At 35.6% G+C, this 14,651-nt stretch overlaps 2 protein-coding genes across 6 annotated transcripts in view; one reads left to right on the top strand and one right to left on the bottom strand.

The window, feature by feature from the left end:
• Positions 1-6,824, bottom strand: part of LOC110464402 (helicase SKI2W-like) — a 28,523-nt gene extending 21,699 nt beyond the window's left edge. Inside the window, exons 1-5 of one of the 2 annotated variants that reach the window (XM_021519599.1) lie at positions 6,722-6,824; positions 1,605-1,811; positions 1,229-1,335; positions 994-1,111; positions 78-192 (exon numbers count right to left, since the gene is read on the bottom strand). In XM_021519599.1, the coding sequence (XP_021375274.1) occupies positions 78-192; positions 994-1,111; positions 1,229-1,335; positions 1,605-1,742 (478 nt within the window). In that variant the 5' untranslated portion in view covers positions 1,743-1,811; positions 6,722-6,824. Of the gene's footprint in view, positions 1-77; positions 193-993; positions 1,112-1,228; positions 1,336-1,604; positions 1,812-5,632; positions 5,778-6,721 lie in introns of those variants that run through there. The other variant, XM_021519600.1, reaches the window with a different exon arrangement.
• An 83-nt stretch (positions 6,825-6,907) lies between these two features.
• LOC110464432 (whirlin-like) overlaps positions 6,908-14,651 on the top strand; it is a 39,470-nt gene continuing 31,726 nt past the window's right edge. For 3 of the 4 annotated variants that reach the window (XM_021519643.1, XM_021519640.1, XM_021519644.1), the window contains exons 1-3: positions 6,908-7,116; positions 9,061-9,202; positions 9,433-10,298. In XM_021519643.1, the coding sequence (XP_021375318.1) occupies positions 9,465-10,298 (834 nt within the window). In that variant the 5' untranslated portion in view covers positions 6,908-7,116; positions 9,061-9,202; positions 9,433-9,464. The remainder of the gene's footprint in view (positions 7,117-9,060; positions 9,203-9,432; positions 10,299-14,651) is intronic. The other variant, XM_021519642.1, reaches the window with a different exon arrangement.

Below are 14,651 nucleotides of genomic sequence, written 5' to 3'. Positions count from 1 at the left end.
CTTCTACAAACACTCCTTTGACCTTGACACTAAGACCCTCAGAAAATATTCCTTGAGCCTAGATTTGTAAGGATTACCTGGCCAGAATGGTATGTTGAGTGTGTTGCCACGAACATCCTGTGAGGGGGGTCCTGGTGCACGTTTCAGAGACAGGGATGTTTTGCTGGTACTTCCTGTGTCCGTCAAGTACTCCTGTATGATATGGGATACAGTTTATAACAAATTCAGTAGCAACTTTGACTTAAATTAATACTTGGCTACATGATAAATCAATTTTATGTAAAACTACTATCCCATTGTGACAACTTTTTCTTTAATATGCTCACCTATGTGTACTACATGTATTTATGAGTAACTTGCTCCAGTAACATTTTGAATTTCCCTAAAAACTGAAACGAAAATCTGTAATTTCTGTCGTAATAATTTGTGACAGCAGCTTTCCAATGAATGATCTCTTTATTCAAGAGTTTAAAACAGAACTTGATTGAGACAACTGAGTGTGGTCATCATGTTTCTTCAAGTTTTTCCTGACTTTGCAAAGACTATAACCTTACAAACTAAAAATATTTTTCTGAAAAAAAACCCCATCCAACCACCTAATGGCTATGAAATTTGATCCTTCCCATTTCCATATCAGCTCAAAATTAAGTGGAGATAAAAGTTATTTTACTGTATATCCTACAAATGAAACATGTAAAAACAGCAAATTTTCCATTAAAATTCTATTAAAATCTAGTTAAATTTTCAATTTTATTTCAATTAAACTGATACCAAATTAAGGCCAATTAATTTCTGAAGACAATGTAAGAGATGTAGGAAAAATGAATTGCTATTAAACAGGTATACATGTCACTGCAATGAATTAATCAACTTTAATACCTCTTAAAGTGGAATACTCTTTAATGACAATTAATTTTCCTATGTATTTCGTTACAATTAAATTGATTTGAAGAGCACTAAAATCAATTAAGGTGTACTAAATTAATGACAGACCTCTTTATACCCTAACAGCTGACCAGTGGTGGGGTTCCTCTCCACTTGTATGGTCGTCTGGAGTGGACACAGGTCAATTGAGTATAGGTTGTCTGGACAACTTTCTCTAGGCCAGAATCTGATGAGCAAAATACAATTTTTTTTTTCTTATGAATTGGAAATAGGTTTCATCAATACATCATTATAGTGCTGATTTTGATATAGATCTTACAAAATACAATTTAATGAAATTTACTTTTGTGATTTTGCTGTGTCGTGTATTGGTAGTTTCTCTGGACAGGTGAGGTAGTGTTCAACATCCGCTCTCCAGTCAGGCAGCACAGGGGGAAGTCCCACAGGTAACTGGTGGTAAAGACAAGTCCATACAAAAGTTATCTGTGATATAACACTCAATTCCCAACCACAGATCATTTCACTACTGAATGGTCAGTGTCAAAAACATAATAAAATATACATTCATTTTTACACTGATATTTAAAATCATCTTCAACACAAAAAAAATAACTACAGTAGCTGCTTTGATATAATCTTAAATATAGATTGCATATTATTTGAAAACTGATGTTAGAAGAACACTTTGATAGCAAGTCATAATGACTATCATAACTTACTGTTTTTTTCGACCAAGCATGATTCAGTTTAATTGAATTCTTGTCCTTAGAGATCGCTGTAACACTTCCATAACAACCTGTTTCAACGAGGTCAAAGTCAAATGCATCTTCTTGACAGGTAGCCTCTGGATTGTCCATTGCTGTTTTTATCAGGTATCAATCATCTTGTCAATATCAGCAAATCTTGTTTGTCATATCAGCAAAATTCTATGGAACAATAAATATTTTTTAAATATCTTTAAAACAGATAAATTGTAGAGTGGTCACGTATATGGTTACAAGTTTGAAGCTTTAACAACACATTTAGTTTTACAACAGAGCATACTATTCCAAGGGAAGTAACTCAAGTTAGTTTTGTTATAATTTAGCATGTGTATATCATGCCATCTCAAATATAGATAGGAATGCCTTGTAAATATGTGAAACAGCTGTTTGGCTTATGGCAGTTAGAGATTAAATCTTCCTTACAAGAGATAGCATGCATAAGATAATATTAGATGGGTGCTACTTTGATGTAAAATGAAGGATGGGGAGAATCTGATACTGCCACCATTTCGAGGTACACTTCCGCAGGTATTATTAGAACATAAGGTTCATAAGATACAGATGTAAATAAAGATATGTCATGCAAAACGCTGAGTGTAAACAATTGAAGCATTTAGGTCCATTGCCATTTTGACATTTAAGTACAGAGGTTATACCATCTTGTGTTCGGATCAAAACCCAAATTTGTCTTTTATATTGTTATCCAAACCAAAACCATCCCAGCATCAAGTCTAGATCTTTTCTCTATGGTTCAAATGATGTGATGAATTCACAAAATTATTTTGAATGACTGCAGTAAAAAAAGAAAAAAATGAGAATTTCAGTCAACCAAGAATTGGAGTTGGTTGAATGTCTTAAACATCTGTATCACTACTATCCATGGCCTTGTTTTGGTCTTAAATTTTATTCATATCTCATGATCAGGGCCGGAGATGGGCCAAACAATTTAAGCATCTCTGGAACATTTAATGTATAGGTAGTAACATATAAAACAGAGCGTAGTAACATATAAAACAGAGCATAGTAACATATAAAACAGAGCGTAGTAACATAAAACAGAGCGTAGTAACATAAAACAGAGCGTAGTAACATATAACAGAGCGTAGTAACATAAAACAGAGCGTAGTAACATATAAAACAGAGCGTAGTAACATAAAACAGAGCGTAGTAACATAAAACAGAGCGTAGTAACATATAACAGAGCGTAGTAACATAAAACAGAGCGTAGTAACATATAAAACAGAGCGTAGTAACATAAAACAGAGCGTAGTAACATAAAACAGAGCGTAGTAACATAAAACAGAGCGTAGTAACATAAAACAGAGCGTAGTAACATATAAAACAGAGCGTAGTAACATAAAACAGAGCGTAGTAACATAAAACAGAGCGTAGTAACATAAAACAGAGCGTAGTAACATAAAACAGAGCGTAGTAACATATAACAGAGCGTAGTAACATATAAAACAGAGCATAGTAACATAAAACAGAGCGTAGTAACATAAAACAGAGCGTAGTAACATAAAACAGAGACATTTACTGTGAATAAGTTGCAATTAGAACTGTTGCGGAACTGGATTGGGTCGATCACCGGGAACCAGGTAGCTCAAATGGTTAGTGTCCACCTAGAAATCGGAAGGTCCCAAGTTCAAACCCTGGTCTGGCCGTGTATTTCCCCCACCTGTTCGTATGGCGCCCAGCAATATATATATTTACATTTGCATGTCATTGCCACTAGATAAGCTACTTGAAAGCTGTGTCGTTAATGAAACTTTAAATGACATCCAACACGAGACACAACTCTCAGCCAAACATCACTCGACAATGCGCTGTTCCAGATATTGAACAAGTTTGTGCAGACTGTTGATAAGGCGGGAATTTTGAATTTTAAAAATAAAATGTGAAAGGTGGAGAAAACGTTAATATAAGCATTGCTTTAAATACCCACAGCAAGTGGTACTGTATAGGTTTTCATGTGTCTTTGGGGTCAAAGACTTTGTTAAAGGAGGGAGGATTGTAACAGAACTGGACCGAGTCAATTGCTGGCAACCAGGTAGCTCAATTGGTTAGAGTGTACATCTAGAGTTAGGAGGGTCCATGATTCAAACCCCAGTTTGGCACTGCATTTTTCTGCTCCTATTACAGAACACTGCCTCGTCAGGAAAGTCTTCCACAAATGCACGTCATAAGCCAGCATCATATGCATAATACACCATCAAAGCTGGGTAAGATGACGTACATGTAAACGTAGCAGTGACAGAACGCGAGGAAAAATCAATGCCTCAACTGATGCAGCATAACCATGAGACACACGGGGCTCAATTTCATAACTTTGGGAAAGGGGCATTTTTGTTTCATTTTGGGAAGAATAATATACCAATTGGGAAGAAAATTATCAGGAGTAAACTGCAAAGTTGGGATATTAGGCCAAAAAAGTCCCAAGAAAATGCCCCGACACACTAACTAGTGCAGCAACCTCAAGTGTTGTCAGGGGCTGGATGGGTGCCGGCCAGCCTGCACATTACATTTGGTGGCAGTGTCTCGACCCTAAGGTACCATGTAAGGTCAGTCCCGTTGTCTAGGGAAGGTGCATTGGTACACAGAGAGGACCTACAGTAACCCCTTACCAAGTCTCTAGATGAGACTTCTCTAAGGGGTAATAATGGAAAATGCTTGATGAGTGACAACTGAGAAGAAAAAAAATGTATGCATATATGTATAATGTACAATGTACCACTTACTGATGAATTAATGATATGAATTTGATTATTAATCACTGAAAGAATTAAATACTAGAATATCAGAGTACAGTTGATTCCTGCCAAATGTATAGCCCTGCATTTATAGCAAGTAATCACAGGGACAGTATATAGACGCCCCTGGTAATCACAATGTCACAATTTATAATCAACTATTTAATCATTTTTATCAGGAAATGATCCAAAATATAATCAGAAATAAATGAAAAATATAAGAAATAGACTGGAATAAGACTAGGAATTGATCTTTCTGCCCAAACCATTTTTACATTGTCAGTCTGATTATGTTTTTATTTACTAATCAAATAGGAAAGAAATCAATAATGGTACATGTATATGTATACCTGGAACAACTTCACAGAATCTGATTTCATTTTTACAACAGCTGAAGGTTGTGCATCAGCATGGCAACACTGAACACATTCAAAAATGGCAGTTGATTGCTAACATTAATAGAATCTTCCCCTGCCCTGAGGGTGTGACAGAGAAATCTCCAACCCGAGGGGTGATGTTTTTTGGTTGTCTAACCCGAGGCTCTGTCGAGGGTTAGACTATCAAACAAATCACCCGAGGGTTTGAGATTTCTCTGTTACACCCTCAAGGTACATAGGGGATGATTATTTTTCTCCCATCCTTTTTTTTCAGTCACAACTTAATCAACAGTAGTCTGCCATGTTTTTAAACAAAATCACATGTGGGGTATGCATATCGTCATTCCCTTTTGATGACGTCACAATTGAACACATGCTAATCGGCACAAGGCTATTTCCCCCTAGGGGGTGACAAGCTGATCTTTCCCGGCTAAAATGGGAGACACGCCTGTGAAGGGTGGGAGAATAATATATCTTTGATCATTATCCTTCAAGGTGGTGAGTCACTTTTCAATGATTTGATTGACAACTTCAATTATGGTTTGTTATTTGAAACCTAAATTAATTGTAATCATCCTGTCACACATATCTTGAAGACTTTCAGGATACTGAGCACCTGTTTTGAGTTTTGCCTGATCACACAAATGGTGTAATTATAAGTGACCAGCATCTAATTGGTCCAAACCTAATTGTCCCTAACATTACACACTGCCAGAAAAACCAAATACGGTCTGTAAATTTCATATGTATATTTGTATCAGAACTGGACTTGGTCGATGGTGGGCGACCAGGTAGTACTTATATTAATACCCCGCATCATCTGCCCCAGTCGGGTATATTTAAATTGATCCCATGCCTTGTAATGGAGCAAGCCCAGATTGAATCACTGGGGTGATTTTAGCATTGACAGCAAATGGCCGGGTCCTCATCAAAACACTGGTTTGGAATATAAACTATTTCTGTTGATCTCCTTAATGTTACTTGAAGTTAAAGTCTGCCTAAAATGTCATGAAAATAATCGAGTTTACGTAGCGAGGGCAATCGAAATCCGAATTGACTTCCATGTTGGAAAGCATCAGTTGTAATACTATATTTGGCATGATCCAGGTCTTATAAAGGAATGAATAATTGAGATAACATCACATGTGATCTGTCATGGAGGTCTTTTTTTTCTTTCAACTACAGACTTAGCTAGTTTTGTGAAAGAGTTATGTTATAAGTAAGGATTCGTTATTTCAACAAATATGCATTATTTTGATAACATAATATACTCATCATGAGGCGTGAATTATATATGTAATTTCTTACAGATTGGACACTTTTGATTTTGCTCCATTAGTGCTGGGCATATAGGACCGGTTCCTACTTGACATAGCTCTGACGATGCAATATATAAAAACTGTCTCATCGTTCCAAGCTAGCTATAGGTTATCAAAGCTAAATGAAGTGACCTGAGGTTGCTCAATTGCATTAATTGGTAGAGCATCGATCTGTCTAGAGTTTGGAGGATCCCAGGTGTGACCATACAACCCTGTAGTATTAGTATTTTTCAAAATTGACTGAACAAAAATTTGAGTTTATTGGTACAAAATAAAATTTTAAAAACCAAGAAAATTTATGTTTACATCTTCCTTAAGGTGCAGGGGCTCCATCAATGTTTTGCGATTATGCCCTCGTTTTGTTAATTGTTTTAATAAGTTTTGAGATATATGCCAGAAGAAAATGCTCACATTCCGTCAAAAACGTAACTTGATCGACTTTGCAAATGCTCTTTTTTCGCAACCACCGAAAGTAAAAGTAGCACGTGTAACGCTATATGGTTACTGTAAGAAGTTCCATGCTGTGTGTTGTTCAACGTTTTCCAACTGACTACTGTTCGTATTGACTCAGTTGCAAGGAAGAGTGTTGAATTTCAGGTAAAACATGAGATACGTGCTATACTTACTTGTCTGTTATTCTAGCTTACCACGACTCTACTTTCTGTTTTGTGTGTTCATTATTTAGGATACCTAGATGTTTTCATTGCAAAGAATACAACATTTTCATTTACAAGCGTTTTGGAGACGGACACCAATGTCCGGAAACAGCAGTGTGTATGCGCGCGAAATTACCAATTTCCTGCATAAACAAACTCATGAATCTTGAATGAGAAGAACCCACGGACTAGAACAAGAAGGAATTGTAACAATACGCAACAATGGACGAGCGTGAAATTGATATCATCTGTGTATTTTTACAATGCTTTGCAGTTACAGTCGTGCTTGTGGAATGTCATTGATTTTTCAAATGTGAAAATGTTGGATTTCTTTACAGGGGAGTAAGGAGACTGTGTTCTGATAGGTGGGTACACCGCGATCTGTTTGGGACTAAGATCCATAAAAAGACTGTAAGACAATACAACCTCTTAACGGATAGACCTACTTGTTAAACTTATAGCCATATATTCACTTAATCTTTTCTCATTCTTCATTTTTCATTTTTCAATTAGCAAGTATTTATAATACTTCTGTATTACTAATATCTGACTTAAAATGTGATTCAGGTCCGGCATCACAGCATGGACGTCTTACGTTATATGTTCACACGTACACAGTGTTTTCTACCAATTTTACAGCATCATTTAGAAAAGTAGATATTTTGATCAAAATACCCCATAATTTTTATCCTCAATTTTGGGAAAATCATGTACTTTCTGGCTGTTTTCGGCAGTAAAACAAGGAAGAATTATTTCAACAGGTATATTTATATGAAATGCATTATCACACATTGATCAAGACATTTTTATTTACAATGCCACTACAATGCCTTTTAAATCAACACCTACAAAGAAATTTATATTATGTATCTAACAATTAATTGTCATATATATCATTGTTAGCCTATGATATGACAACTAGGAAGGGGTTAACATATTTATATAGCAAAATGCCATCTACACTGTAGTTCAGTCTGAATATATCTAGAAAATTCCTTAATGTAACACTAGTAGATAATTTCTATAATGCATTCTTGCCAACCCTCCCTATAATTTAGCAGGGAGACTCCCAATTTCGAACCCTTAAATTTAGCAATTTCAAGCCGTGAATTTGCTAAAATATTCCCATATCCTAAGATCTAATGATTTCATCGAAAAGAACAACTGAAAATATGTCATTTAAAGGATTATTTTTTCACTAGGGTTATATACAAACAAATAATATCAAAACACTACCTTATTTAAATGTTCATTCCACAAATGCATGTGATATGTTAAAATCTGTTAGTTTCTAGCTATTGACATACTCTTATTGTTACTGTGAAAACAACATAGGGCCAATTGTTCACGTGTAATGTAATATAAGTTGGTGAAGAAACAGAAGTCAATATATTGTCTTTTTGAAATTGTATAGTAGCTCAGCTTTTATAGATTGTTCTTTCATAAGCACACTACACAACTTGTTTTATTTAACCTGTAAATATTAATCAATATAATTTATGTATCTTTTTGAAGATAGATAAAATTATATTGAATATATATCATTCAATGTAGTGGTACACATATTATAAAATGAACATTGTTTCCATGTATTGACTATTTTGCCTTGTTTTACTCACAGGGACTTCACATATAGGCATCAAATGTACAGTACCGGGGTATATATATGTAAAGAACGGTGATAAGTACTACACATGTACTACATACTTATATGAGATGTCCCTGTGATTTTACTGTTAAAAAGAAAAGATACTTTTCTCTAGTGAAAAGTGCCCATATGGAGCAAAACTTTGGAATATTTTCCTTATTTTTAAGAATATAATTATTTATTACATTTTTGCCAATAAAATATCAGATTCTATCAACTTGATAAAACTGATATCTTTTACCCTCTGACAAATATCAAAAGAAAACCACTTTTTGGTATTGACCAATCATAACGGAATCTTCTATTCCCTGCATTCAAAGGCAACAATTTTTTGTTCAGATTTAAATGAAGCGATGGTAGAATAAGTGGTTGCTATGGTAAATGTTTTGTACACACACTTTAGTATTTACATAAATGTACAATTAATAAAAAAATATAAGCAGTCATACCAGAAAATAGCAGAAAACATCGGAATTACGTTGAGTATTCCATTCAGAATGGCACGCAGCCTTGTTGTATGTTGTCAAGCGTGACGTCATGAGAATATGGCGCTAATTACTACGCTCTATATTACTATGACCACTAGCCCTCCATTACTGGGTCAAATTTTGGGTCAAATTCTACACATACACATACAATCTGTTTTTACATTCCATGGTAGACCTCAACAAAGTCCCAAGTTCTATTCAGGGCTGTGGTGGCTGAGTGGTTAAGACGTCTGACCGTCTACGACCGCTTGCCCTCCACTACTGGGTCGCAAGTTTGGAGGCCTACTTTGGGCAGTTGCCAGGTACTGGCAGAAGGTAGGTGCACAGGTTTCTCTCCACGCATACCAGCTTTCCTCCACCACCAAAACCTGGCTCTTCCTTAAATGACTATAGTATTAATGGGGTGTAAAACATAAACAAACCAAACCATACCAAATCCTCATTAAACATAAATATTTGAAGGGTTGAATATAACACAGATGCATGAAACATAATTTGATATTTACTTTCTGATCTGGAAATGTGATTTTTGGTGGTTATTTCAGAAACATTGTAAGTCCTGCAACAAAGGGGAAACATGTCACGCCTCCAAGGCCCTAGGTCGTTACCTAGCTCGAGGCACAGATCACTCTCTGCCAATGTCCGATGCCTGCAGGAAGCCTTGAATAGTGTCCTCGAAGAGGATGAAAGGAACGTGTTTGTTGGTGCCCTCAATGATTATCACACACATAGAGATGTACAGTTGTTTGTAAGGAGACTTAAAGCTATACTCAACACACAGTCCAAACGTCAGCTTCTGCCTCTGATTCGGAAGGTCATGCCTGGAACAGATGTTGAGGCTTTTGACAGATGGACTGGTAGTAGAAAGACTCGTGGATCACTTTCTTATAAGTCTCGTCATATTCCGAGAGATACACACACATCATCAGAACAATTTCCACAAGTGTCATTTGCAAAGTCTCAACGTAAGCCTCGGCAGAGTCCGATGAGTACAAAATCAGAAAAAAGTACAAGGAAAAAATCAAAAAGTGTTTTCGGTGGAAAAGTAAAATCTGAACATGCGTCAAAATCACGATCAACGCGAAGTGCTCCGGTGTCAATTTTGCACAACAATGGCCATATAAACAACAGCATTAAGAGTACTAGGGTTTCTAAAGCAGGATCAGGGTCACTCATGTCCCTCACACCTCAACCCAATGAGGTGCTCCGAGTAAACCTAGGTCAGCCCCCTAACCCAGAGGAGGGGTTTGGCTTCAGTATTCGGGGAGGTTCGGAGTACGGACTTGGGATATACGTATCACAGGTGGATGGTCGTAGTGTGGCGGACAAACAGGGCCTACAGCCAGGCGACATGATTATGGAAGTCAATGACATCACATTCAAGAAAATTGCTCATGATGAGGCAGTCAGGGTAAGCATTAATTTGCTATTATTTTTTATGATACACTATCCAACCTTCTTAATATTTCACTATTCCAGTATATAGAAAAATATCTTTTTCTTATTTAAGATAACTTAAGCTCAACTTAATGGATTCAGCACTTTTTGATATAATATATAAGTTTCCTACCTATTCTTTCCAACCCCCTCCTATACCATCAAAATGAAATTATACCGGAGCTTATTTTTGTTTCCTTGAAAATTCCACTATATGTTTTCCAAACATGTCAAAATATCTCTTGATTCTGAAATTTTTTTAAAAGCCCTTGACGATAGGAACCTAACTGGATGTTAATTGAACTTGAAATAATGGTGTTATATATATAGTATGAAATGCCAATATTCAAATGAGAAAAATAGTGTCAGTCAGTTCTGTGTAAATTAAACTTTAACAATTGGAGAAAATATATACCACAGAAAGGAGTAAGCAGATAGTATAAGATGTTGCTGGTGTGCAGTTAAGCAGTGTCTGCAGCATTATACTGAACAGTTAAAGCCGTGTCTGCAGCATTATACTGATCAGTTAAAGCCGTGTCTGCAGCATTATACTGAACAGTTAAAGCCATGTCTGCAGCATTATACTGAACAGTTAAAGCCGTGTCTGCAGCATTATACTGAACAATTAAAGCCATGTCTGCAGCATTATACTGAACAGTTAAAGCCGTGCCAGGACCAGCCTATCGTGCATGCCCTGGGTCAACCCCATGTAGACTGTCTGGAGAGTTGTGTTTGCCATTTCATGTTTAAATTGATTTCAAACATATGTTTCACTAGCTAATACACAAAATGTCTGCAATATTGGATGAAAAAGATCAATACTACTTAAGTGAAGCTACATAATGTATTTAATTAAAGGGGTGGGATCCGTTACACTGAGACTAGTGTTGGTTTTTAATAGAATGCTTTTTTTTCATAATACTGAGTATGATACCTAACATTGTAGCCGAAATCAATTCCTTTATTTTTAAACGTTTCACCTCAACTTCAGTGTATTAACAGTGTCTGAAGTCAAGTTGTTATTCATGATATTAAAAAAAATGCTGTGTACATATATATAAGGATTGAGGGAAAAGAAATTTAGATCTATAGAACTAATCCAGATACTGTAATTACTAATACAGACACTGTTATAACTAATCCAGACACTGTTATAACTAATCCAGATACTGCTATAACTAATCCAGACACTGTTATAACTAATCCAGACACTGTTATAACTAATCGAGACACTTTTATAACTAATCAAGACACCGTTATAACTAATCAAGACACTGTTATAACTAATCGAGACACTTTTATAACTAATCAAGACACTGTTATAACTAATCGAGACACTTTTATAACTAATCAAGACACTGTTATAACTAATCAAGACACTGTTATAACTAATCCAAACACTGTTATAACTAATCCAGACACTGTTATAACTAATCCAGACACTGTTATAACTAATCCAGACACTGTTATAACTAATCCAGACACTGTTATAACTTATCCTGACACTGTTATTACTAATCCAAACACTGTTATAACTAATCCAGACACTATTATAACTAATCCAGACACTGTTATAACTAATCCAGACACTATTATAACTAATCCAGACACTGTTATAACTAATCCTGACACTGTTAGAACTAATCCAGACACTGTTATAACTAATCCTGACACTGTTATAACTAATCCAAACACTGTTATAACTAATCCAAACACTGTTATAACTAATCCAAACACTGTTATAACTAATCCAAACACTGTTATAACTAATCCAGACACTGTTATAACTAATCCAGACACTGTTATAACTAATCCAGACACTGTTATAACTAATCCAGACACTGTTATAACTAATCCAGACACTGTTATAACTAATCCAGACACTGTTATATAGTGTGTTTTGTACATCATACTTATTTCAGGAAAGAGTGAATAGTATATACAAATATATATGTGTAGCGTAACGGGACTTGGTTGATCATTGGCGACAAGGAAGCTCAACTGGTAGAATGTCTGTCTAGAGATAAGAGGGTCTCGGCTTTGAACCCTTGTCTGGCAGTACATATTTCTGCTCCTACTAAAGTGTTGCCTTTGAACAACCCTTGTTTCAAGCATTTGGTGTATGCTTGGCAAGGGCATATCCAAACCTTGGTTGTAAATAGTCGTGTCTTCGGGGGCGAAAACTTAGGAAAAGGAAGGGAGGAATATAGCAGAACTGGACTGGGTTGATCATCAACAACCAGGTAGCTCAATTTGTAGAGTGTCCGTTTGGAGGGTCCCGGGTTGGAAACCTGGTCTGTCGGTGCATTTTTCCGCTCCTGTTACAAATGTACCCCAGTATTCCAGAATCAGAATAATGAATCATATCTTTAATGCTGGACACAGTATATGAATAAATTATGATATGTTCAAGAAATTTAACCATAATTTCTAATGCTTTCTGAACTCACTTATTTGTGATTTTTTAGGAGGATTTTTTTTTTTTTTGCCATCAGTTGGTAATATTGAATCCATCCATGTAGTCTTTAGTTTGAATTTCAATATTGATTGAAAATCTACTAGATGTAGGTGAAAAATGTCCATTTAATTCTATTTTAAGCTAACATCAGACTTTGTACAACCATGGTCCCAGCTCCAGTCTGGTTTCATCACAGTTTCCTTTACCAAACATGGAGACATTTGTTAGTGACCCCTCGATCAGTTATTAATTTATGAACCGCCAATCCGTCAGTAATTACTTCGTCTGTAAATCGGGATACATTGTAAGGTAGATACTGATAGATTGATAGCAGGTTATATATACATAATGTGGGAACGACAACCAGTTATTTGTAGTTAAGCATCACAAGGCCCTATAGCTACTGTGGTGCAGTAAATTACCTCTTGTTCTGATATCAGTAAATATATTTAAATATATTGAAGCTAATGATAATATACCAATTTTTTTATATTGTATAAATTTCTTAAATATATTTATATTTTGATGTGTTTAAAGTTCACTTATATACTGTAGGGTTTTATCAGGGGATTTTTGGGAAGGGACTTTTAGGTGAAACTGGGGAAAAAATCATTGACAATACATGTAGAACCATTTTGGGAACTTTTTATGACCATTCTAACGAACTCTTAATACATGAAATGAAACTGTTTTAACTTTTATTTAAACATATCTAAAGACAGCATAATTATTCTGCCCTTCCTAACTGCGAACTGGTATTGCTAACATTCTGTTGTATATTGTATTGGGAAATGTATTAAATCATGGGATTTATGGAGACTGTATAAAGGTGCTAAATACTCTTTAAGAGTTAACTATTTATATTAATTCACAGAATGAATGTATTTCATTGCCTTTGGTATTAAGAAACCCGTTGAAAATGATTGCTTGTATATATGGTACCATCTCATAAAGACACCATATATTTTTTATTTCATATGAACTTTTGCTCCCTATACCCCCAAGGTCAAGGTAACAGAGGAATTAGAGTTAAGCATTATAATGTTTTCAAGGTCAAGGTCACAGCTAGGTGTCAACTTTCACATCATTTGTGAAACTTTTGAAAGGCTAAACATTTTCATGAAACTTCATATATAGATGCATCTTGACAATTTGTCAATGCTAAGGTCAAGGTCACAGCAAGACTGAATTCCTTGTATCAGTAGTTCTTGTTCACCCATTAACCTAGTAAATATTGCCACAAAAAAATAAACAGGATCAGGTTAATTATCACATATATGCCTGGAGAAAGTCATGTTTCACTTTCGACGACTCTTTCAGTATTATATTTTGTCATTTGATATTTTTTCTAGCATTAGGTCCATCACAATTCTTAGGAATAATGTTGTAACATGATTTAGGGTAATTTACCGCTCCGTCAGATTTGTTTATGTGCAGCCTCAGTATAAGAAGGTACGTTGATGTTAAATAATTAACGAGGACAGGTAGGCAAAGTTATAGTGAACAACCGGCCTATCTGATGCCTGTTGGCTGCCAGTCCACTATAGCATACACCACACAGTAGCCATTATGTCCTTACCTGACTAATGTATTCTTATGCACAATTCAATTGTGACTTTAACAAAGTGCTAATTTTGGATAGAGCTCTTCACCTAACTATGCAGCAGTACATGTCAATCCCAGTACCTTGAATTGTTCATGGATTGATGTTTTATTGGTTATTCAATGATGTGGTTTGGCCAGCAACTAGAAGAGAAATGTATGCCACATAAATTAAAAATGAATTATACGGTCTAATCTACCCATGTGGCCGGTGGTCCAGCTCCAACACTGATCACCACTGACTGCAGTTACCTGGTACACATATAT

The sequence above is a fragment of the Mizuhopecten yessoensis genome, unplaced genomic scaffold (assembly GCF_002113885.1).
Source record: "Mizuhopecten yessoensis strain PY_sf001 unplaced genomic scaffold, ASM211388v2 scaffold10987, whole genome shotgun sequence".
In the NCBI taxonomy this organism is placed as follows: Eukaryota; Metazoa; Mollusca; class Bivalvia; order Pectinida; family Pectinidae; genus Mizuhopecten; species Mizuhopecten yessoensis.
The sequence above is the reverse complement of the archived record's forward strand: the minus strand, read 5'-3'. Positions and strand labels throughout refer to the sequence as shown.